Source organism: Electrona antarctica, assembly GCF_951216825.1.
Source record: "Electrona antarctica genome assembly, chromosome: 20".
In the NCBI taxonomy this organism is placed as follows: Eukaryota; Metazoa; Chordata; class Actinopteri; order Myctophiformes; family Myctophidae; genus Electrona; species Electrona antarctica.
This window is the reverse complement of record NC_136801.1, coordinates 33,746,229-33,770,445: the sequence shown is the minus strand read 5'-3', so window position 1 is coordinate 33,770,445 and position 24,217 is coordinate 33,746,229. Positions and strand designations below refer to the sequence as shown.

Below are 24,217 nucleotides of genomic sequence, written 5' to 3'. Positions count from 1 at the left end.
TACAGCAGGGGTGCCCACACTTTTCTACTTGAGAGCTACTTTCAAAATGACCAGCTCGGCAAGATCTACCCACCAAATCAATTATTATACCATTGCTGAAAATAATTTAAATATGAACCTGAGGGGGCTTCGGAATAGTAGAGTTCGTGTTACATTCTGTACAGTATAAGACAAATGCACTTGGAAAGGGAAATAGAGAGGGAGAAATGTTTTTGTTTTTTTTATCGTTTTTTTTCTTCAATATATTTAAATGAAATACTCTTTAGGGGCATGTCATGTGATCTACCTGCACAGCCTTTGTGATCTACTGGTAGATCGCGATCTACCTTTTGGGCACCCCTGCCGTACAGGATATACAGTATGTTGTTGCCCTCTGAGTCCCTCAGAGGTCTATGTTAGGCCCCCCTCCTGTTTTGCCTCGACACCACAAACTATTCGCTGAGCATAGCTCCATCTATAAGCTCACAAGCTGTATAGCTATTCTCCCAAAGCACCATGTTGCAATGCCTTGTGAGCTTATAGATCTGCTATTTGAACTGAATGTTCACTCCAAAAATGTGGTTAAAGGAGAATTCCAGCCTTATTTAAAGCTGTTATAAGCAATAATGTCAAAATTTAAATGACCTTTTTTTGGTATTCAGACAGCCAGCAATGGGTAGAACGCTCCCAAAAAAATTTAGTCTCTGTGACAATCAGGAAACAGACAGGCAAATCGACCAATGACAAAGCTTCTAGGAAAATCTTTGAATGCAGATTGCGGCCCCTAGATGTGTCACAGAGACTACATTTTTTCATTAAAAAAAAAAACACTTCATTAATATTTTGACATATTATTGCTTATAGCAGCTTTAACATATGGGTATTTTTTTAGAGAGGCATCAGACTCCAGTAACTGCTGACTATGCTCCTACATCTTGTGAAGTGAGGCTAACAAGGGTCCAAAGGCAGCATTAGAACAGTGTTCAGAATACATATAAAACAATTTTATTTAGAGAAACGGATAATAAAAAAATAAAAATAAAACATTAAATAGAATACATGTTTACCATTATAATTCCAGAAGTGCATTTTGTTCTCTTGGTTTTCTACCATCGTCGCGGTTCAGCCAAACAAGCTGTGCGTAGCAACCAAAGGTTCCTTGTTCAATGTTCATTATTAACCACAATGCCACTTCCAACAGGAAGTACTTCCTTGAATGACCGTCCGGATGGTCATCATAGAAATGTGTATATTTCTCTGTATTCAAGCGCAGTCTTTGTTGGTCTACAGGCAAACAACCAATAAAGCAGAACAGTGTTGTCTGTGTTAGGATACCATGAGCTGAATGAGCCGGGCCACCACAAGCACATTCAGACTGTTCCCCAGCACGCGGTACTGCTGCTTGACCGACATCGTCTCTGGGAAGGCTGCAGGGAAGTGTTTAAAGACAACAGAAAGAAAGAAAGAAAGAAAGAAAGAAAGAAAGAAAGAAAGAAAGAAAGAAAGAAAGAAAGAAAGAAAGAAAGAAAGAAAACAATGATTACCTTAACCCATTTTCACCTGAGATCAGATTCTAAAAATGTCTTCTACATCCTGACAGTTTTCTGAAAAGGCTATGTTTCCATGTCAGTCGTTCTTCGATTTAAAAAGAATAGCAGACCTACAAGCTCGTAGCGCGCCACTCGGCGGCGCGCTATGAGCTTGTAGATCTGCTATTTTTCAATAGCTAAAGCATAACATAATGCTAACACCAAAAGGGGTTCCAGCCCCAAAATGGGTTAAGAATATGATTTTCAGTTTTATAGACGAATCAGTAATACACTATTAGAATGACCACAAAGTATTCTTCACCCATGTTTAATCGCATTTACAATGGGTCTTTGTAAAAAAGAAAAACACTATTTATAAGGCATAGTGCATAACTGTCTTTTACAATGACATCTGTGTCTTGATTCTGTATATGTGACTATTATAAAAAACAAAGTGGACAAAGCACTAAGGCTGTCCCCAAACATTCAAGGTTCAAATGTTCGCTCGTTAGGGTTGGCACTCGAATCTTAATTAATGGGCTTGAACCATTCGTTTTTTTTATTTATTTATTTTTTATTAAATAAAAAATATTATTTTTTTTTCATTTTTTTTATTAACTCGAAAATATATCTCGGCGAGAATGCGATATGAGCATGTAAACAAACAGTAAGTTTCTAGTGCATTCCTGTCAGAAGTTATGATTTTTTAAAGAAATATCTCCTAATTCTGCTGTCCCATCTCCCGTGCATCTCTTAATTTGGTGATTGGCCTGCAGCTGAGGTGATTGACCTTTCTCACCTTGTTCTGTGAGAACAAAAGAGTTCCATTGAATGGAATGTCTGAGGTGTCTCTCTCTCACACACACACACACACACACACACCAGCATGATCGCTGACAGGGGGAACCGTTCTTAGCCATGATATATTAGCATATGCTCTCTAGCATCACATCACAAAAAGCAGGGAACTCTGATCATTGTTAAGCACTTCAATGCTCTTCTGAGAATACACAGGTGGGACAAATAACGAGCAATATACGCTGTTTTAGCTGCCTGCCAGCAAGCTCACATGAGCTTGCAGATCAGCTGTTTTCGCGGAGCCACTTGACGGTGTGTGTGTGTGTGTGTGTGTGTGTGTGTGTGTGTGTGTTGGGAGAGACGAGAGAGATTGATAAAGAGCAGGGGAGACGCGCTGCGCTCTGATCGAGACGGATATCTCAAAGGTTATTTTTTTAAATTAATTAGAAACAAATGGTCCGGATGTTCGCTCGAAAATTCCTGCCGAAGTTCGAGTCCTAAAAAAAGGGCTAAGGTACAGCCTTACAAAGCACACAACCCTATTACAAAGTACAGATACTGTAGGCCTACCCCGGATACAAATTTCCCTCTTTTTCTTTTTTACATGCGCAGAGTGCAGACTCAGTTTTGTGTTTTTTATTGATGAAAAAAGTGCACTTCTGCAGTCAATGTAACAATTATTTGGGAAAGACTATTGCACTGTCCATCTTCTCAAATGAAACAGGTCTCTAGTGGTGACACGTAAGAAAGTTACTAGAACTAGAAACAATTTGATCGGATACTTTTGCACTTTGAGGTTTGTGCTGATGTCATAATTACTATAGGCTTACCTTGCTACTCTCTCTCTTGCTCTGCAATCAGGCAGAATGATTGTATAGGCCGTGTATATATAAATATGTATACTTTATAATGTATTGACAGTGACTGACAGGTAGTCATTTCTCTCCAAAAAGAGACCGTACCCAAGAATTTGGCGTGGGTCAGGTAAGTTAGTTAGTAAATGATAACTTACAGTAGTCCTGTAGGAAGCCCATGATGGGTTAGTTAATGATGGTAAATGTTAAATGGTGCATTTATATTGCGCCTTTATCCAAGGCGCTTTACATAGAGCACATTCACCCATTCACACACACATTCATACACCGATTGCGGCGGAAGCCATGCAAGGCACCAACCAGCACATCGGGAGCAATTTGGGGTTCCGTGTCTTGCCCAAGGACACTTCGACATGTGGACAGGATGAGCCAGGATTCGAAGCACCGACCCATGGATCATTGGACGACCTGCTCTACCTCCTGAGCCACAGTCGCCCCAATGTTAACTTACAAAAGTCCTGTGGGAAGCCCATATTGGGTTAGCTAGTTATAGTAAATGTTAATGTACAGAAGTCCTGCTGGAAGCCCATGTTGGGTTAGTTAGTTATATTAAATGTTAACGTACAGAAGTCCTGTGGGAAGCCCATGATAGGTTAGTTAATGATGGAAAATGTTAACTAACGTACAGAAGTCATGTGGGAAGCCCATGATGGGTTAGTTAATTATGGTAAATGATAACTAACGTACAGAAGTCCTGTGGGAAGCCCATGATGGGTTAGTTAATTATGGTAAATGTTAACTAACGTACAGAAGTCCTGTGGGAAGCCCATGATGGGTTAGTTAATGATGGAAAATGTTAACTAACGGACAGAAGTCCTGTGGGAAGCCCATGATGGGTTAGTTAATTATGGTAAATGATAACTAACGTACAGAAGTCCTGTGGGAAGCCCATGATGGGTTAGTTAATTATGGTAAATGATAACTAACGTACAGAAGTCCTGTGGGAAGCCCATGATGGGTTAGTTAATTATGGTAAATGTTAACTAACGTACAGAAGTCCTGTGGGAAGCCCATGATGGGTTAGTTAATTATGGTAAATGATAACTAACGTACAGAAGTCCAGTGGGAAGCCCATGTTGGGTTAGTTAATTATGGTAAATGTTAACTAACGTACAGAAGTCCTGTGGGAAGCCCATGATGGGTTAGTTAATTATGGTAAATGTTAACTAACGTACAGAAGTCCTGTGGGAAGCCCATGATGGGTTAGTTAATTATGGTAAATGTTAACTAACGTACAGAAGTCCTGTGGGAAGCCCATGATGGGTTAGTTAATTATGGTAAATGATAACTAACGTACAGAAGTCCTGTGGGAAGCCCATGATGGGTTAGTTAATTATGGTAAATGTTAACTAACGTACAGAAGTCCTGTGGGAAGCCCATGATGGGTTAGTTAATTATGGTAAATGTTAACTAACGTACAGAAGTCCAGTGGGAAGCCCATGTTGGGTTAGTTAATTATGGTAAATGTTAACTAACGTACAGAAGTCCTGTGGGAAGCCCATGATGGGTTAGTTAATTATGGTAAATGTTAACTAACGTACAGAAGTCCTGTGGGAAGCCCATGATGGGTTAGTTAATTATGGTAAATGTTAACTAACGTACAGAAGTCCTGTGGGAAGCCCATGATGGGTTAGTTAATTATGGTAAATGTTAACTAACGTACAGAAGTCCTGTGGGAAGCCCATGATGGGTTAGTTAATTATGGTAAATGTTAACTAACGTACAGAAGTCCTGTGGGAAGCCCATGTTGGGTTAGTTAATTATGGTAAATGTTAACTAACGTACAGAAGTCCTGTGGGAAGCCCATGTTGGGTTAGTTAATTATGGTAAATGTTAACTAACGTACAGAAGTCCTGTGGGAAGCCCATGATGTTGGCGATCTCTCTGGGAGTGAAGTAACGTAGCTTCAGTCTGGACAGACGCTCCAGTTTGTCCTCTTCTGACACCTGATCCAAGCCCTTAAACACAGCCTCCATCTGCACAAACAGACAGCACGTTCAACACAAAAATAAAACAAATACGAAATAAACGTATCTTATATATTGGGTTTTTTTTCAGCTTTGTACTTGCTTGATGGTCTGTATTGTTGACTGAACTGAACTGAGGTGCTGCATACAGAGCCAGTATAAGGCAAAGCAAGGCACATTTACTTGTGCAATTCAATGTGATTTAAATTCAACATTCAAAGAGCACTTCAACCCATTTTCAACCTTATCTTGGTCTTCACTAAATGCTCAACATCATTTCTGTCTACTCACTACACTGTGCGCGTGCGCGTGCGTGCGCGCATGCGTGCGTGTGTGTGTGTAAGATCATGACGTATGTACTGTACAAATCTTGAACATTGACATTCAAATATTCACATTTATCTGATGGACACACATTGCAAACAGTGTCACAAAATGCTTTTACAATGACATCTGTAGTCTGTCTACAGTCCACCAATGAAACACATCCTGTAGTGACTACAGGATGTGTTTCATTGGTGGACTGTAGACAGACTGTGGACAGAAACCTGCCTACCAACGACATGGCATCATCAATGGGGATTCCAAGCTAATGGAAACTACAGGCGACCCAGAAAACATGTTGTTCTAGGGACCCCCCCCAGAAGCAAATATTTGAGTTAAATAGTTCACCGTGAAGATTTGAGCCACATTTTCACAATCTATCAAAAATAGCAGATCTACGAGCTTGTAGATCTGCTATTTTTCAACAGCTAAAGTGTAAAATAATGGTTAAAGTGGTTAAAAGCTATAAGGTGACACAGACGCGGCCTCAGGTCTAAATGGGTTAAGGAAAGACAAGAATGAAGTCACTTCCTTCCTAAGTTCCTACCTCTGTTTCCACACAGGACTGCAGTACAGAACCGGTTCCCTCCACATAATGACCATAGCTGTTTGAGGGAGCACAGGAAAACACATACATGGAAAGCCAAAGTCTTAATTATTCAGTCCATTCTCCGATGTTGGCACCACACAATCATCTTGGTAAAGCAAACAACAGATGTATGTGGTTGAACGGTTCTCAAAGTGGGGTTGAAGGGGTTCCAGGGGGGTCCCCAGCTAAAATATTGGTAACTCTGAGTGGCCAAATGCATACTAAACGTTCTTCAACCTTGAAATGAAGAAAGTTTGAGAATCACTACATTAAGCAACACCAACAGGTAAGATGGTGATGTTATGCTTGTGTGTCGCTTTGGCAAAAACTGCGTGCAAGCTCTGAGGGTACAAATAAAAATGCCTTCTGGTGGTGGTCACACGTTTGACAACACAGACAGTGCCAGTGTGAGGATGCACCTGATGCACCAAAGACCAAAAGCAAACCAAACTCGCTCCTACTTCTAGTAGAGCAAAAGCCTAACGTCAAATATTACCTAAGAAAGAGGCAATTATTTTGAAAATTGCCAATCTACAAGCTCACAATGTGAGGCGTTGTGTTTGCAGATCTGCTATCTTCACAATATTTGTAGAAACGAGTCAACTAAATGCCTCAACTCTTACAATTCACAGTGCTTGTCAGGGTGGGGGGGGGGTTCATTTATGATTATCTTGGGGTATAACAGCCTGAAATCTTTGGGAACCCCTTGTCCTTGCTTTAGAGAAAGCTAAGAGTTGTTCACTCTATGGAGACTATGGAAATGACTGAAATCAGTCGCGGCGACTCAGAACTTGAATCCAATGCATGCGTACCCTTTTGTGAAGCAGACGGACCGCCGGCAGGTGGGCCTGACGATGTCCATCAGCAGAGCGTAGCGCAGCAGGGTCTTGGGAGGCAGGAGGTACCGGTCCATGCCTGCTCCGTCTCCCCCCTCGGCCTCCTCCGGACCCGGCAGGAACTCACAGATCTGCCGCAGCGACAGGTCACCGTTCTGACTGGACTTCCTCTGGGCGTCGCGCGCCGTCTCCAGCTTGTACAGGACGTCCCCGGCTTCCTCCGCCTGCGGGCAGGTGCCCGGGCAGGAAGTGTGTGAGGAAGCGGGCGTGGAGAGGTCTGAGGCTTTATTGTCAGCGGGTGGCGGGAATCCTTCTATGATCTGCTCAGAGGGACATATATATATATAGATAGATAGATAGATAGAGAGAGAGAGAGAGAGAGAGAGAGAGAGAGAGAGAGAGAGAGAGTGTTACTGGGTGTCAACAAACGTGTCACTCAGTGTGATCCTGAGGAGGATTAAACAAATGAATGATTGAAATGCTTCTGTACCGTGTTATGTTATGACATCACAGCTGATTTTAATTGCACAGGGCTGCAAAATGTACTGTAGGCTATGTTAAGTTTATAAATAACTTTTCCTTAACCACAAACCATATTGTCCTTATTCTGGGCAAGTCACAATTGTACTGTAGCCAATCTACAGTATAAGCTCACAACGTGTCACGTGACAAGTTGTGAGCTTGTAGATCAGCTATTTTGGGTATTAGAGATTTGGTGTAGAGGTAAAAAGGAGCAGACAAAGTGTCCTGTCGTCTCTTCTCTCTCATCTCGTTTCTATCTATACGATTGGAAAACTGACAGTAAAATATCATGTCTGGCCCATTTGGCTATACCAGAAAATGCTCTCCTGAAATTAAATGTATGAGCAAATTAACTAAATACTGCCAATCAAGGACCTGTGTTAGATCATCCCTCCATTTGATTTCTTCTGTCAGTGGCTGCCTGCAACTGTATTCTTTGTGGAAACCCTTACAGTAGGATGACAATCAGTGCAGCACTAAACCAACCAACCGGCTTTTATGGTGGTAGGCCAGACAGAAGCCATTACCCACTAAAAGGCACACGATAGCCTGCTGCATGTTTGCCAAAATACATCTAAATGCCACTCAGGCTAAGGGGTTCAAAATCCTCTGAACTATTTAGCCACAAAAGTGGATGGCGGAAACCAGACACTGAGCATCACCTCTATAAGGGTCCACACAGAGCGTTTTTTTGATTAATTGGCTTTTTTAACATGTCCCAATGACAACGGAAGCAGTCTTTCTCTCTCTTAGGCCTAGTTCACACCTACACAACAAATGTTCGGTCCGTGTGTGATGCCTGATTGCTTTTTGATTGCTGCTCCAATTCATTTTCAATGGGAGTCACATGGTTTGACCAAACATTTTTGTTTGATGAGGGGGGAGGAATCAGCAATCAGCGATCAAACACAAATGTTTGATCAAACCATGTGACTCCCATTGGAAAAGCATTGTGGTGGCCCAAAAAAACAAAAAAACGACCAAACATTGCTTGATTGGTGTTTGGTACGTGTGAATGAGGCCTCAACAGACAGCCTGATTGAAAGACAGCTTGCAGCCCAACTTGCAGCCCAATCGCCAATCAGGCAGATGTATAATATTTTTGTATAGCCTAAAAAAATGTCAAAAGGTAAAATAAATACTATGTGTCTCATTTCATGAACTTATTTCATATCTCCCAAGAATCGCATTGTATCCGTGCAGAACTGGGTAAAGGTTCTGCCTAGAAGAATGGGAGATAGTCCCAAAAGAAATATATATGCCATATACAAATGTGACCCAAATCTTTTTGTTCACACTCTTCTAAAAAAAGGTCAGCTATTTGGGCCACATACAGAGGCCATCGATATTGTCCTTTTCTTTTTGCTGAGGTTTGCGTGATCTGCGCAAAACCCCTTTTGGTGTTTTAAACATTATGTTATAATTTAGCTATTGAAAAATAGCAGATCTACAAGCTCATAGCGCGCCACCGAGTGGCGCGCTACGAGCTTGTAGGTCTGCTATTTTTGAAAAATCGTGAAAATATTTATTTCAGAAAACTGGAGGATTTAGAAGGATTTTTTTTAATTTTGAGGTCAGGCCTAAATGGGTCAAATGATAAGGGACAATATCGATGGCCTCCAACTGTATTTCTGTATCACTGTGACACCGCTGGTTACTGTTGGGCCCACTTACCTCTGAATGTGTCTGGAAGGAGAAGCTGCCTGTTTTTCTGGCAATAAGGAAGTAACGCAGTCTCGAGTTTGGGATGCCAAGCTGTGTTCAGAAAAGACACGAGAGGAGAGGATTATCACAAATTGAGTCTCATTTGGAATATGATAATGAGAAGATATATAGCGGAGTCTTAATTTGGCACATCATGACAAGTATAATTAAGTCTTCTTTGGCATAAATAATGCAGGTCTTACACTTGTCGGTGACACCATGAACTCCTGAAAAGTGTATCCACAATTCTTCAGTGTTTCCACCAATGATTCCCTAAATAAAGAACGGAAACAAGAAGTCAAGGCCAATAGCATGTCTTCACAACGAACGTGGGTCCAAATTGTGTTTGATCTAAGCATGAATATATCTCCTAAGTTGTATTTTTGTATTTGAGCGGTGCTAGCCCCTCCTACATCCAGCTTTTGGTTACCGTCCACAAACTTCGTCTTAAACAAACATTAAATTCCCATTGACAATGAATGGAGAGTTTTACGTCATAGTGTCTGAGCAAATAGGCAGTGTGTCTATTTTACGTCATGATGATGTATGATGATGATAAGAGCGCCCCTCACTTCACATTTTTATATACAGTAGATGGATGGATGAGCGCAATCATTTTTTTCATAATCGTCATAATACTTTCCATATTCATATATTTTCGAGCACTTTCAGACATAGTGGAAAGAGTAGATGTACACGTCAACACGTGTCACATCGTGATGTTGCTGTCGGTTTATACGAATGATTCGTCGTAAAAAATTACAATATCGTCTGACCCCTACGCACATTAAGTAGCACTATGCACATTCAAAGGATCCCTGATACAGTTTCCAAAGGTTCATCTTGAGAGTAAGAAAGGTTAAATTGAGCCACACTTCCTCAGAGTAAAACAATGACTGTTGAATGAAAGGGGAGAATGTAGGTGGGACGTTAAAGGGCCACCGCTATTTCTTCATGCAAAGCTTTGTGTGTACATTGAGGACCATTTGAGGATAACTTTTACACAGTTTCGGTTGTCATAGACTGCGTGTTTTGTCAATGTGAGACTGGTATACAAAACAAACAGCACATACTGGTGTGTCGCCTCACACAAGATATCAGAGTGAAATATGGACATGAGGGTAAGAAAAACACGTTAAAATGCACAAATCCAAATCATGGTGAATGAACGCGTCTTTCAAAAAAAGAACAAACAATGAAAGACACAAACTGAATAAACATTTATTGAACAGTTCATAATGTTTGAGAAAATGTTCTGTCCCTTGGACCTATTGCTAATACATACTGTAAACAACAGCCATTGTTTATCCTAACACATAAACGAGAAGCCTACTGTAGTTGTTACCCGAGTGAGGAAAATGAAAGCCTTTAAGATTATAATTTAAGATTCATGTTCATACATCTAAAATGACACAGATGCTAACCCAGATTGAAAGGTATAACAACGTCATAGACCCTAATCATAATTTACAGTAGTAAGATTTAGTCATATAGCAGAAAAAAAGCCTCCTGCCGCATCCTGTGTCACTCACGTCACATCCCACTGCATTATTCACAGTAAAACACCCAGAGCTCCTTTTGAGACGTCAGAGAGTTAAATTAACACTGAGGATTTGACTGTGTTGTTGGCTACGGCCTCCTGGTCTTTCTGACATGAACCTCTCCTCTTTTGAGACCAGAACTGTGGCTATTATGATCCGTTTGTTTTCTTGTCCACCTTCCACTCTGCTGATAGTTGTCTCCGGTGACTGTTCATTTTATTGTCCACCTTCCACTCTGCGCGATAGTTGTCTCTGGTGACTGTTCACTCTGTCTTTCAGTGTGTTCTTCTTGATGAGGATAAGCATGTGTCCTTTGGCTCGTTTACGCTCTGCGTTCAGAGCTTAAACCAAAACAGCTGCGTCCGCTGCGTTCTGCTGCTGGCTGCTTTTCAGCTGCAGGACGATGGTGTAAGTGTCATAGGCGTACACGAGGCTGGCGGTCAAACCAAACAGCGCGCCTGCGGTGCCGGCACTATCCACGCTAGCGAACACCATGATGAGAGAGACGATGAGGAAGAACGCGCTGTCAGCGGCGGCACGGAAGAAATCAGTCCAGAGCCAGTGGACCTGTCTGTACTGCTTGTCCAGATCCATCATGAAGATTCCAAAAAAGAGAGCGGAAGAGATCATCGCAAAAATTGGCAGGACGACCCAGCCAGACCGCGAGACGAGGTTGCAGATGACAACGACCAGGGTCAGGAGTACTTCTGCGGCGAGAGTAAGTCCTTTCTTAGTCTTCACGTAACTTATCAGTTTCCCCAGGACGCTGGTCTCGGGATCGGAGTTGGATGCAGTCATATCAGACATTCTGTTACTAAAATACGTTTCTTTTGTACAGATTGTACAGTAGCTATCTTCTCAGTGGCTGTAGCTCAGAGTGGCTTCTTCTTTCACTCTCTGTCTAATCTAATGCATCTACTTCCCCGTTCAGTAGACTACCATGCTCCACCTCTGTGTGGCAGGAAACCACAAAGGTTTTCTAAGTTTGTTTACAGGGTGTACTTACTTACTTGTAGTAACATAATAACTAGGCCTATTATTACATAATTGCCTAATCGCAATTATATGACAGGCTACCTAAAATAAATAATAATAATATTAAAAACATTTTTTTTTAAATCCAATAAAAGTTTGAGAAAAAGCGAAGGGGCCAGAAGTGATAGCAAAAATGACGTTGCACCACTTCAGGAAGTAGCCAGCGGCGGTATTGTGTAATAAGGCAGTGTCATGATTATTGTGACACTGGTAACGGGAACATTTTTTTAAAAATCCAATAAAAGTTTGAGAAAAAGCGAAGGGGCCTAAAGTGATGACGAAAATGACGCTGCAGCACTTCTGGAAGTAGCCAGCGGAGCAGAGGTATTGCGTAATAAGGCAGTGCCATGCTTGCTGTACAATATGTGAACTGTGAAGACATTGATAATAAGGCTAGAACCTTGGCAGAGTACTTAGCAAATGTCGAGTCATTTGAGCGTGCGTGTGCTGTGAGACATGAGGTCAAAGCTGCCTCAAACTCAATGGCCATCCTCTGGGATTAGTGAAGCTCAGGGGTGCCCACACTTCTTTGACGAGAGCTACTTTCAAAATGACATGGGGCCTGTTTCATGAAAACTTGGACTAGGGATTAAACCGGGATTTAACAGATATCCTGGTTTAATATATCCTGGATCAGCGATTAACCGGTTCTTGCCAGATTAATTTAGCCAGTTAACCTGGATATGTTGAGGCTTGATTCGGTTTTATGAAAGCAATGCCACATTAGTTACGATGGAAACTAATAATGCTGTGGACTTCTCCGGACCAGGCTAACAGCCAGGTTTAACCTAATCCTGAGGTCTTTACTGTTACTCTCCCAACCCTTAACCCCTCACCAACCTTAGTCCGGACGTTTTAACGCACCCCTCACCAACCTTAATCCAGTCGTTTTAACGCACCCCTCACCAACCTTATGTCTAACCAATGCTATGTCTAACCAAAGGATGCCTCCCAACATAATAACTAGGTCCGTCACAATTATTACATAATCTCCTAATTGCAATCATATACTTATTTACTAGCACCATGAAAAGAAAATCCTACATTTTTAAATTAATACAAATAAAAATAAAAACATTATTATATATTGTTTTAAAGTGTGGGAAAAAATGGAGGGGCCAGAAGTGATTGCGAAAATGACGTTGCACCACTTCAGGAAGTAGCCAGCGGAGGTATTGTGTAATAAAGCAGTGTCATGATTATTGTGAAGACATTGAGGGCGGGATTATAAGCCTATAGAACCTTGGCAGAGTACTTAGCAGTTGTGTAAAATGTGAGGTCAAAGCTGTCTAGAACTCCATGGCCATCCTCTCGAAATAGTGTAGCTGGATGCAGTGATGTAAATAGGTTTTCAATGTAATGGGTCCGGGGACCCAGGGGTGGTCTTTTAGATGGGTCCCAGCCAGGGACATTTCATGAGTCCTACTTCAACGAGGTTAGAGTACAGCACTGAGTACAGTATTGCATCCCAGGACCCCCGGAGGATGACTCGATTTCATCCTCTCAATTTAGTCTGAGTCTAAGGCCCAAACCACACCACTGCAACTCCTTACAACAAAACAAACCACACCAATACAACTCCTTGCAACATGCGATTGGGAATAATGGTTGCAAGTAGTCGCAAGGAGTTGCATGTTGCAAGGAGTTGCATGGCGACCCTCTGGTGTGGTTAGGGCTAAACACATAGTCGACATTTAAAAAATATCTTCTAAATCATGACAATTTTCTGAAAAACCTATATCAGTGGTTCTCAATAATTCATGTCAAGGACCCCCAAAAATTCTATGTAACAGAAGCAAATATTTTAGTTAAAAACATTCGCTCTGAAAGAATATATATTCAAATATTTGCGCCACATTCTCACGATTTTTCAAAAATAGCCATGCTATGAGCCTGTAGATCTGCTATTTTTCAACAGCTAAAAGTACAACATAACGCTTAAAACACCAAAAGGGGTTCCTGCCCAGAATGGGTTAAGGATGCAGCATGCATGCAATTTGCATCACTGAAATATTAAAAAAATCACACCTGTGAAGTGAGGGGCGCTCTTATCATCATAGATCAGGGGTTTTCAACTGATTATGAACCAGGGACCACCACCCTGACTGAGAATCTACCTGGGGACCACCACCCTGACTGAGAATTAACCTGGAGACCACCACCCTGACTGAGAATTAACCTGGAGACTATTGTTGTGTTGGGAGGGGGGATATGGTCGTGGTGTGGGGGAAAGAAATTAACCTTCCATATTGAACTCATGTTGCTGTTCATTGTAACTTACTCTATGAGTAAGCAGACACTTGCGATTGATTATGGGCACATTTCCTTAATGGTGACTCAACCAGGCAATCCGGTACGGTTTCCCTTGAGATTCTAACTCACTTTTCTGTGGAAGTTCTTGACATCCGACTTCCCAGTAATTGACAACATCGACGCTGCCATCATTTGTCACCAGATCATTTACTGCATTGTTTCTCAACTTGTGGTCAATACAATAAATTCAAATACGAATCTTCACTTTCCTACATTACTAAATGCATGGTCAGGGACCACATGCAACACCTTCACGGACCACCAGTGGTCCACGGACCACCTGTTGAAAACCCATGTCATAGATCATCATACATGATCTCATTCCGGCCAATCGCAAGTTGCGTCCTCACTTTCGTCTTCAATGTTTGTGTTACGCAATGTTTGTGTGTCAGAGCCGGATTTACCTTGCTGAGGGCCCCCGGGCTGGAGCAAATTTGAGGGCCCCCCTTGGGGCGCGCGGCGGAGCGAATTTTTTTTGGGCTATTTTGTTTTCATTTTGGGGTACCCAGGCCCCTAAAAAGAGAGGCAGGCAGGCAGAAGCTCTCAATGGTTTAACCATAATACAACTAAATACAATAACAATACACACATTTCACTTGAATTGGATTTTCATTTTTTTTTTTTTGGGGGGGGGGCCCTAGTCGGGGGCCCCCGGGCTTCAGCCCACCCTAGCCCAACGGTAAGTCCTGTTGTGTGTACACGAACACTGAAAATTGTCCATTGTCAATGGCATTTAATGTTAACACTTATACCGCCATTGCCGTAGATCTAGGTCAATTAATGCATATTATTTAATGCTACGCTTAATGCCATTGCCGGCGTAGATCAATGGCAATTGCGCTTTTATAGCGCTTTCGATCGATCAAGCCATAATGCTACTTATGTTAGCATCGGGTAGCTAGCTGTTGTTGTCACAACACTGGGTCGGCCATCTTAGATCGTCGGCACCATAATAATCCATTCTATCTGTTTCTTTCAATCGCCTGTATCTCCTATTCCTTGTCCCAGATTGCATTTTTGGTCAAAACAACGTTTATTTGATGGCACAGAGCCGACGATGTGGAGCCCTCCAGTGCCCCGGTATAGATCCATCTTGTAAACAACAGTTGAACGGGACCTGTTTCATTTACTAGTTTATGTTCACTTCCGGAAGTCTGGAAATGTGACTTTTCAAAATAAGAGCTCAACTGGGGAAAATGCTGGCGTGAATTAGATCCTAATTTGTCAATAAATTAGTCCTGCTAATAAATGCACATTTGTGCAGGACAGAATCGGTCAAAACATTCGTGTAGGTCAGGACAACGTTTGTGTTTGCACACACACTAAAAGCTGAACATAGGAGGGGCTAGCACTCTCTCAAAAATAAAGCATTTTAGAAAGAAACTTCAGATGTCCAAGGCCAAACATGTTCTGTGAGAGAAGGCAGAAGGCAACATTCTTTAGCTTACCAGCCTGGCAGGCGGTCAGGCTAATGCTTTTAGAAAGGCTAACAGGCGGGTTTCTTTAGCCAGAATCCCCCAGGGAAGGTCAAAACACACACAAAACCTGACCCACTTATCCACTGGCTGCCCGCCAAGTTGCCATGGGGACTACCCCCCATCCCCCTGGGCCCCACCACTTGGACCCACCCTCGCTGTCTCCACTAGTGATTGTCCGTCCGACATATCAGCTCCACCGATATACTGTATATCGGTACATTTTGTACCATATCCGTACCGGCTACATACTTTAGCTATTGAAAAATAGTAGATCTACAAGCTCGTAGCGCGGCACAGAGTGCCGCGCTACGAGCTTGTAGATCTGCTATTTATTTATTTTTAATCGTGACATTTTTTTGAATATATATTCTTTCAGGGCGAACGTTTTAAACTCAAATCGTTGCGTCCCTGGAACAACATATTTTCAGATGGGGGTCGGCGGCCAATTACATATCGTTTTTTTGGAGTCCTTGACATGAAAAACTTTGAGAACCACTGACATAGAAACTTTTTTTAAATATAAATATAAATAATCTAAGCATATATAGCTTGTTGCTGGCAGAAAATAAAATATAAAGATATTTTAAAATAGAATGTTGTGAACGGAAATGGCAGCTTCCCTACTCGGATTTCAGGATGTGTAGTTCCAGACTCTATCGAGCACTTGGAGATTGTGGAATAGTTTTCTGGCTATGCAAGACTATAGTTCCTAAGTATCCTCAGTACAGGGACCCCCCGAGGGTCCTCGGACCACAGATTGAGAACCAGCGCCCTCTAGTCTCCACGGTTACCTTGCCGAGGAGGTCTCAAATCCCTTGACGTTCTCCAGCAGGATGAATCGAGGGGTCGTGGCCAGCCTACAGGCGTGCAGATGGGGGAGTGGGGGGGAGGGGGGTGGTGCAGTTGTTAAGAAATTGCAAAGGTGCTACAACACTTCCGTCCAATGTGATCGTAATGTCCATGTCAAATGCATCAATCAATCAATCAATCAATCAATCAATCAATCAATGTTTCAATAGGAACTAATGAGCATGTCACAGTGAGGAGGGAGCACTTATTGATTGGAGGATCGGGTGGCTCAAGGAGAACCTGCCATCACCACATGGACCTATACGACAGACCAGCTGTGCAACGACCCCCTACCCGCCCCAACCCCCGGTCCCCCCCACCCCATCGGTCCCATCTGTCACCGTAAATACTGTACCCAAGACTGCCATATCATCCTGTATGTTGTCAATTTCAGTACTGTACTATTGGAAGAGAATAAAAATAATATATGCTCTTTCTATACGTTCTCCCTGAATTTGCACCCATGCAGCACGTGCACGTCTGCACCTTTAAAAGACTGTTTACTGAGTTGAGCGTGCCTTTCCTCTGAAGTGAATAGTAATATTACCATGGCATTTTGTAAATGGCAGGACTACACTCGACAGCCATTCTTAGTCAATTAATAGTCATAGGTATTTGTCGACTAACCGATTTGTTGATTTAATCAACAATTCTGTGAAATTAAAGTTGATTGGCTACTGGCTATTGAACATTATAGACTGGTGGAATTATAGAGTCACTGTATATCCATTATGTAGTTTTGTTTTTCCCTACATTGTTCAATAAATTCAGCGAGGAATACAGCTTTAAAATAAAATACTAATTAACTAATAAGGTCTTCATTTGTCTATATGTTAATTATTTGTTTGCCAAATGCCTTGTACTGTACATGTGAACATGTACTCTGACTCTGACAAAGATGTCCTCACCCGGCATCTGAAAACCAGCAAGAGCCCATCACTGAACAATACCTTGTTCTGTGTGTAGGAAGTGATGACTGCTATTTATTCATTTTTAATCGTGAAAATGTGCCGCAAATTTTTGAATATATATTCTTTCAGAGCGAACGTTTTAAACTCAAATCTTTGCGTCCCTGGAACAACATATTTCCAGATGGGGGTCGGCGGCCAATTACATTTTTACAGTTTTTTGGAGTCCTTGACATGAAACACTTTGAGAACCACTGACATAGAAACTTTTTTTAATATAAATATGAATAATCTAAGCATATATAGCTTGTTGCTAGCAGAAAATAAAATATAAAAGATATTTTAAAATAGAATGTTGTGAACGGAAATGGCAGCTTCCCTACTCGGATTTCAGGAAGTGTAGTTCCAGACTCTATCGAGCACTTGGAGATTGTGGAATAGTTTTCTGGCTTTGCAAGACTAGTTCCTAGGTATCCTCAGTACAGTACCTTGTTCTGTGTGTAGGAAATGATGACTAGTGGCTACAGAAATACACTGGCAGTGATGGCAACAAAGAGGGGAAGCTGTCCAAGTCTACTACGGAGGTGAGGTAGAAAACTGACTGTAAAATGACTGCGTCATGATCACATCTAGGAGGACAAAAGCCAGCTGTTCAGACAGACAGAAGGACACATTGTTGTACAGTTTGTACATTGTACACACAGTTTGTGTGATGTTTAAATGTATATTTGTTTTTGAAGAGTACACAAGGACACATTGACAGAGTGAGTAATGGTGGTTGATAAGAGCCGTGTCTGACCTTGGAAGGAGACTCAGAATGTAAAGAAAGCTCTTGGTCCTCGGGTCGGCCGTGTCTCCCTGCAAACCAAGTCTGTACAGAGACACGCAGGGCAGGAGAAAAAAGATGGAACACTTTAAATGAATAAAAACATGGGTAGTAACAGCATAAAGTGGGAGCAGTTGTGTGCTTTTGTAGACAGATAATTAAAGGGGCATTCCACTCATTTTCAACATTTTACTATATCATTAATGTACCTTAGAGCTGTTGTGTGGAAATAATAAAAAAGTTCCCCCATTCTGTGTTTCCTAGAACTAGAGGTCTGAAAAAAATCACCATGTTAATGATTTTTTTCATAATTACAGTTCTAGGAAACACAAAATGGGGGGACTTTTTTATTATTTCCACACAACAGCTCTAAGGTATATTAATGACATAGTAAAATGTTGAAAATGGCTGGTTTTCCCCTTTAACTATGATGGTATTATTTTGGGGGGATGGATTCTTCACTCTCTCTCTTTTTCTCTCATACATACAGATATGTGAAAACCTACCTGGTGAAGGGTTGGCATGGTGGACTCATCAAAATCATGTCAAATGATAATTTGTTGAAGTTATCCAGTGTCATCCCCTGAAAGAACAAAGAAATCCAATACACAGTATTAGGCACAAATAGAGCACCGTCCGAAGTCCTGATGTCACTCGCTAATCCCCTGGTTTCAAGGGGTTCGTGACTTCGCAGAAGTGGAGAATAACATCTTAAAATCGTCTCATATAAGAATTGTGGTCCTAAAATAAACAAACTGTCTCTGCGATATTGTCGGGGAGGTGTCTCTGTATCGTTTATGACAGCCAGTCAGTCACATTTGATACAGTCTGTTCTAACGAAAATGCAACTAATTCAGCAGCAGTACATTAGGTGTGAGTGAAATGTCTGGGATGATTTGTTTATTTGTTCAAACACACTAACACAGGCGATCTAAGATCGTCCTATGGGCATTACAATGCAAATGAAAAAGTACACGAACCCGTGGACTTAGCACCCTCTAACTATATTGACGTCAGACTTTGGTGCTCTATATCTCCACGCCAACTCCAGAATAAATCAACAAGGCAACACTGCCATGTCAAGATGACAGAACACAACAGTATTCCATAACAACATAAAAATGGGTCAGACTTCTATAGGCTAAATCATTGCAACGTGAAGCACATTTGATTTGCCCAGGGGTCAATACTTTGGCCCCCTCTTTTTTCCCCACCACACCCAACCTGGGAACCGATCTGCAAAATAAAGGGAAATCAGCACCGTCTTTTCTGTCTCGACAGACTACTCTACACCAAATCATTCGCCAAAAATAGCAGATCAATGCAGTATAAGCTCCGCTCACAAGACAAATGATGTTGTGAGCTTGTTAGATCTGCTCACGTATAGTGTCTTGGAGGAGGGGAGGTGCTAAATGCAGACAGACTAGCGTTTTAAAGTTGTCCGAGTTACAAAAAGAGTTTGTGCTTCAACAGTGGGATTTATCATGCGAGTACTAAACCCCAAATGCACTACATCAAATATATGAAAAGGGGAGCACGTCCCAAATGTCATGTCCACTGTCATTTCCACTTGTTTATTTGACACACACCAAAACACACGCGTATATATACACAGGAGAAAACAATGCTTCTCGATTATTCACTTGTAAGTCGCTTATTGGTTCTAAATCTAAATGATCGGTTTCAATACATTTTTGGTTAATTGCCCAGCCCTACCAGGAGACAGTCGAAGGGACTGCCTGTCAACGCTTGCTTCTGCTGAGCAAGCGTTGGACCTTTACTCCTTAGTAAAACCTCTGCTGTTACACTTTTACCGTAAACACCTCATTAAAAACCGGCAGTCACGGGACAGTGTCAGCACAGCAAAGCAAATAACTTAAAAGCTATAAAAGTATATATATATATATATATATATATGTATATATATTTGTTTTGTTTAGTTGTTTTTTTGTTCTTAAAGCTTGTGTTTATGTATGTATGTAACACGGTAGACAGGATATTCATAGCAGTAAATAAGATGGGTTGTGTGTGTCATATATGTTTTATCTTGTTTGCAGAGGCCATGGGGTCAGTCTAGGACACGGTTTCCCAAACAGTGGGTCGCGGACCGATTTTTGTGGGTTGCGAGTATATCCCTCTTCTTTTTTGTATTGTTATATTTATTTCAAAATAATTTCATGAATAAAATGAAAACAACTAAAATAAATTCCAAAAACTTTTAAGTGGACATAAGCTCACAATGCGCCATTTTCACTTGTTTGGGTCCATGACATTTCTCCTTTGGGTCACGGGCTAAAAGGTTTAATTGGTCTAGGAACGGTTCAAAGGGTTCAAAATTCCTCGACTTCAGAATGTAGGCCAGGTAGACTGTGGTCAACCCAGAGTAATGTAGTAAGAGAGTGATGACACTAGCGTTGACTCCCATTGTAACAATGGAGTGCGGAAGTGCTCATTCTCATCTCAATGGGATAGTTCCAGCCATAGGAGCAATGATTGGAACTATAGCCCATAGGCACCCACTTTGCGGCGAGATCAAAGCTACTCTCCTACTCTACACTCTGGGTCAACCGCCCCACCCACCCTTTCCCCCATTCAGAGCCATTAAAAGGACAGTCACGAGTATTACGACATCTCCGTTCACTTCATGGGGCCAGTACAACATCGCCGCTCCGTGCGGCTATCAGGGTCGGCTATGGGTAGCCGAATAGTTACTGGACCGGAAGTTGCCAGAATGCACTGGACTCAGCCAAGAGCCCTGCAGCTTTAACGATCTTAAATCCCGTTTTTTAGTAATAGCACAACATAAACATTTAGTTGTCACTGTACAATAGCCTACTTTAAACAGTTGCCCTGTTGCACACATGCCAAAAATTGCGGATATGTGAGCCGCTCTCATTGAAAACAATGTAATTAAAACTCTGAGCGCCGTTTTCTTCCCCCTCAATGACGCCCCTCTCCTCTATACACCACTCTGGCCCCACCCTCCCTTGCCCCCATTCAATTCAACACGCACCTCTATGGTCTTGGGCCAGAGGGGCGTGTCCGGAAAGTTGTGCCTGTAGATCTCATTGGCTGTGGTGTTCACGTCCACGGCGGCCACGACCTGCGCTGCTACGCTGCTCTCTAGAGGGAGAGAGAGAGAGAGAGAGAGAGAGAGAGAGAGCTGTGTGACCTGGACTGTTCTGACTATATGCACACACACAGTTAACCCATTTAGGACTGAGAACAGATTCTACAAACGTCTTCTAAATCATGACAGTTTTCTGAAAAACCCATGTTTCTGTATCAGTGGTTCTCAAACTATTTCATGTCAAGGACGCCAAAATGATGTGAAATTGGCTGCCGACCCCTATCTGAAAATTCCAGAAGCCCCAGAAGCAAAAATGTTAGTTAAAAACGTGTGCCACATTTTCACGATTTAAAAAAAATAGCTGATCTACAAGCTCAAATAATAATACCCACGTGTTTCACCGATTTTGCCCTCCCTATGATAGGGCCCTCCCCCCATGATATCTATTTTTCGTTTTTTTGTGGAAAATCATGATGAAATATAAATATTAAAGAAGAGTACCTCAAGTTGCCATGTTTTGCTGTACTTCAATATATTTTGACAAGAAATATTTTTTATGGAACATTTTACATTGGGTAAAATGTACCCGAGTTTCTAGGGTTAAGAGCTTAAAGAACATGATATTTTTCTTTCTTGAAACCTGTTGTTGTATTTTACTTTGATGTCAGGTTAGTAAATGTAAGGCTATTGACTTGTTTGTTTCTTTATGGTTATATTGTTGTCAATGGAATCCTGTACATACAAAACACTGTCCTTGTAATCTAATAAAATGGTTTAATATGCAACATGTAGTGTAGTCAGTAATGAGATATGAGAACATATCTGATTCTGGACATCAGAGCTGTCTGGGTGTCATTCTTGGCACAGACTTATTTTGACTCTATTTGGCTATTTGGCTCTATTTAACTTTAATATCCGCAATTTGCAACTCTAGATTCATCCCATGATTAAAAAAATCTAGAGTTGCAAATTGCGGCTAGAGCGTCTGAACCATGGCTAACAGATCTGTAACTTTCAGAGTTATGGCCGGGCGGGGGTCATTGAAATGAAAAGGTCTGAGAAGAAATGAAATGAAACTAGAAAAAGTGCCCTTCTGGGCACAGGTCTCCACCAGGAGGATAGGAGTGTGTGTGTGATGTTTGGCAAAATGTTTAGGAGCAATATAAACGTGTGTGTGACGCGGCTTGGCCTGTTGTAGCGCCACCATGAGGCTGATTTGAAAACTGTCAAGTGGCATTTCTTCCAAAGCCTATAGTGGGAATATGCATGCACAGTTTCACCACAATCGGACGCTGCATTGAGTAGTTGTGGCGATTTGTACAAAACGGGTACAAAGCGGGCTACTCCTGAAAGGTTTAGAAGCCAATTGTAGCCAATGAGGGTGGATTATGAGAAATCAAACAAACATGACTATGGAGAGCATGTGTACCGATTTGCGTGAAATTTGGATAAAATCTGAAGGAGTACATTTTTTTACATATGTCGGCCTCCTGGTGGCGCTATAAAGAGCAGATGTGAAAAATTCCAGGCAAAGGTTTTTCCTTGGCCTCTAGGGAGTTGGCATACAAAGTTATCCACAGATCCGTGCAGTTAGAGGTAAAAAACACTTTTTGGCCAGTTATAGCACCACCATGAGGCTGAGTTGAAAATGTTCATGTGGCATTTCTTCCTGCCTAGTGGGAATGTGCATGCACAATTTCACGGAAATCACACGATGTGTTCATGATTGGCAGCATTTTGTTTGAAACTGAGCACTCCTGCGAACTTTGGAAGCCAATCTTAGCCAATCAGGATGGAGTCTGAGAAATCTGAAGGACCCGTTTCGTTGAATGGCTCTAGAGAGACTGTGTACCAATTTGCCTGATGTTTGGACAAAATCTGTAGGTGTACTGTCCAAAAACTTGTTTTGCACAAAGCGGCCTCCTGGTGGCGCTATAACAGGCCGTTCTGGACATTTTGGGGCAGAGGTTCATCGTTGGCATCCAGGGAATGTGTGTGCAAAATTTGGCATCGACCGGGTTAACGGTGCCGGAGATTAGCTGTTCACAGACGGAAGGACGGACGGACGGACGGACACACGGACGGACGGACGGAGTGCAAAACATACTCTCTCCCCATGCCTTCGGCCTGGTGGAGACAATGAAATGATTACTATATTTACCCAGAGTATCTGGGCTAAGCTCAAGAACTTGTTTCTAGCCAGGCCCTGCTCATAGAACATTTCATCGTAGTGGTTCAATGCCTTGTTCAAGGGCACTTCAGCGGTGGTCATTTTAACGTGTCTGACCGCTGATTCGAACTGGCGACCTTCCGGTATCAAGACCGCTCCGGACTCCGTTCGGCCACCGCTGCCACTGATGTATAAAATCAGGTCCAAAACTCTTTAGTTTACTGTGTCGTCTGTAGCCCTGAGAAACATGGAAGTACGAGCGTCATGTGAACCTAGCACTGGACCAGGGCTAAGTGTGAACCATGCCTGGCTGAAAACCTCAGGCTCCAAGTAAATTATATATGCATACATAATGTAAATGTACATACCTTTTAAAGCATAATGCATCCCCCCAATGCCACTGTACAGCTCTAAAACCCTCAGACCGTCCATTGCTGTTGACATTAAAACAAAAACAATCTGACAGGCAAATGTAAATACAATACACGTGTTTCCAGACGTGCGCCGCTCCGACCAGAAACATTCCTCCGTGGAATGGTTCCGGATAACTTTGGTTCCGCAATCATCAACAATAATAAAGGTAGACCTGGTAGAGTAGATTATATGTTTTGGTTAAAACAAAACGTTTTGTTTAAAATGATGAAGCATTATATTCTGATTTCCAGTGGGTTTGGCATCAACGGACCTGAGAGGGAGTGGGAGAGAACCATTTTGAGGTACATTTACTTTACTTTCAATTTCATTTTTTTTATACTTCTACTCTACTCCACTATATCTCAGAGGCACATTAATTTGGCAGCTTTAGTTACTAGTATACTTCGCAGATTTAAATTATTAATAATGAAATTAATCCAATAATTAATACAAATCTTTAAAAAATGGCAGATTTGAATGGCCGGAGAAT

General features: G+C 41.8%; 1 protein-coding gene across 3 annotated transcripts; it reads right to left on the bottom strand.

Moving 5' to 3' along the window:
* Positions 1 to 968: 968 nt before the first annotated feature.
* trdmt1 (tRNA aspartic acid methyltransferase 1) lies at positions 969 to 23,840 on the bottom strand. Of its 3 annotated transcripts, XM_079489536.1 has the most exons (11): positions 23,682 to 23,840; positions 21,087 to 21,196; positions 18,580 to 18,656; positions 18,047 to 18,118; positions 16,282 to 16,347; positions 9,327 to 9,396; positions 9,094 to 9,174; positions 6,874 to 7,217; positions 6,020 to 6,077; positions 5,028 to 5,157; positions 969 to 1,406 (listed from the first exon to the last, which is right to left on the bottom strand). In XM_079489536.1, the coding sequence occupies exons 1-11, from the start codon at positions 23,755 to 23,757 to the stop codon at positions 1,306 to 1,308; spliced, it is 1,185 nt and encodes a 394-aa protein (XP_079345662.1). In that variant the 5' UTR covers positions 23,758 to 23,840; the 3' UTR covers positions 969 to 1,305. The 3 variants fall into 3 exon arrangements, 2 of the variants coding, with proteins under 2 accessions (XP_079345662.1, XP_079345663.1); XR_013788467.1 differs by lacking the exon at positions 6,020 to 6,077; XM_079489537.1 differs by lacking the exon at positions 16,282 to 16,347.
* Positions 23,841 to 24,217: the final 377 nt, after the last annotated feature.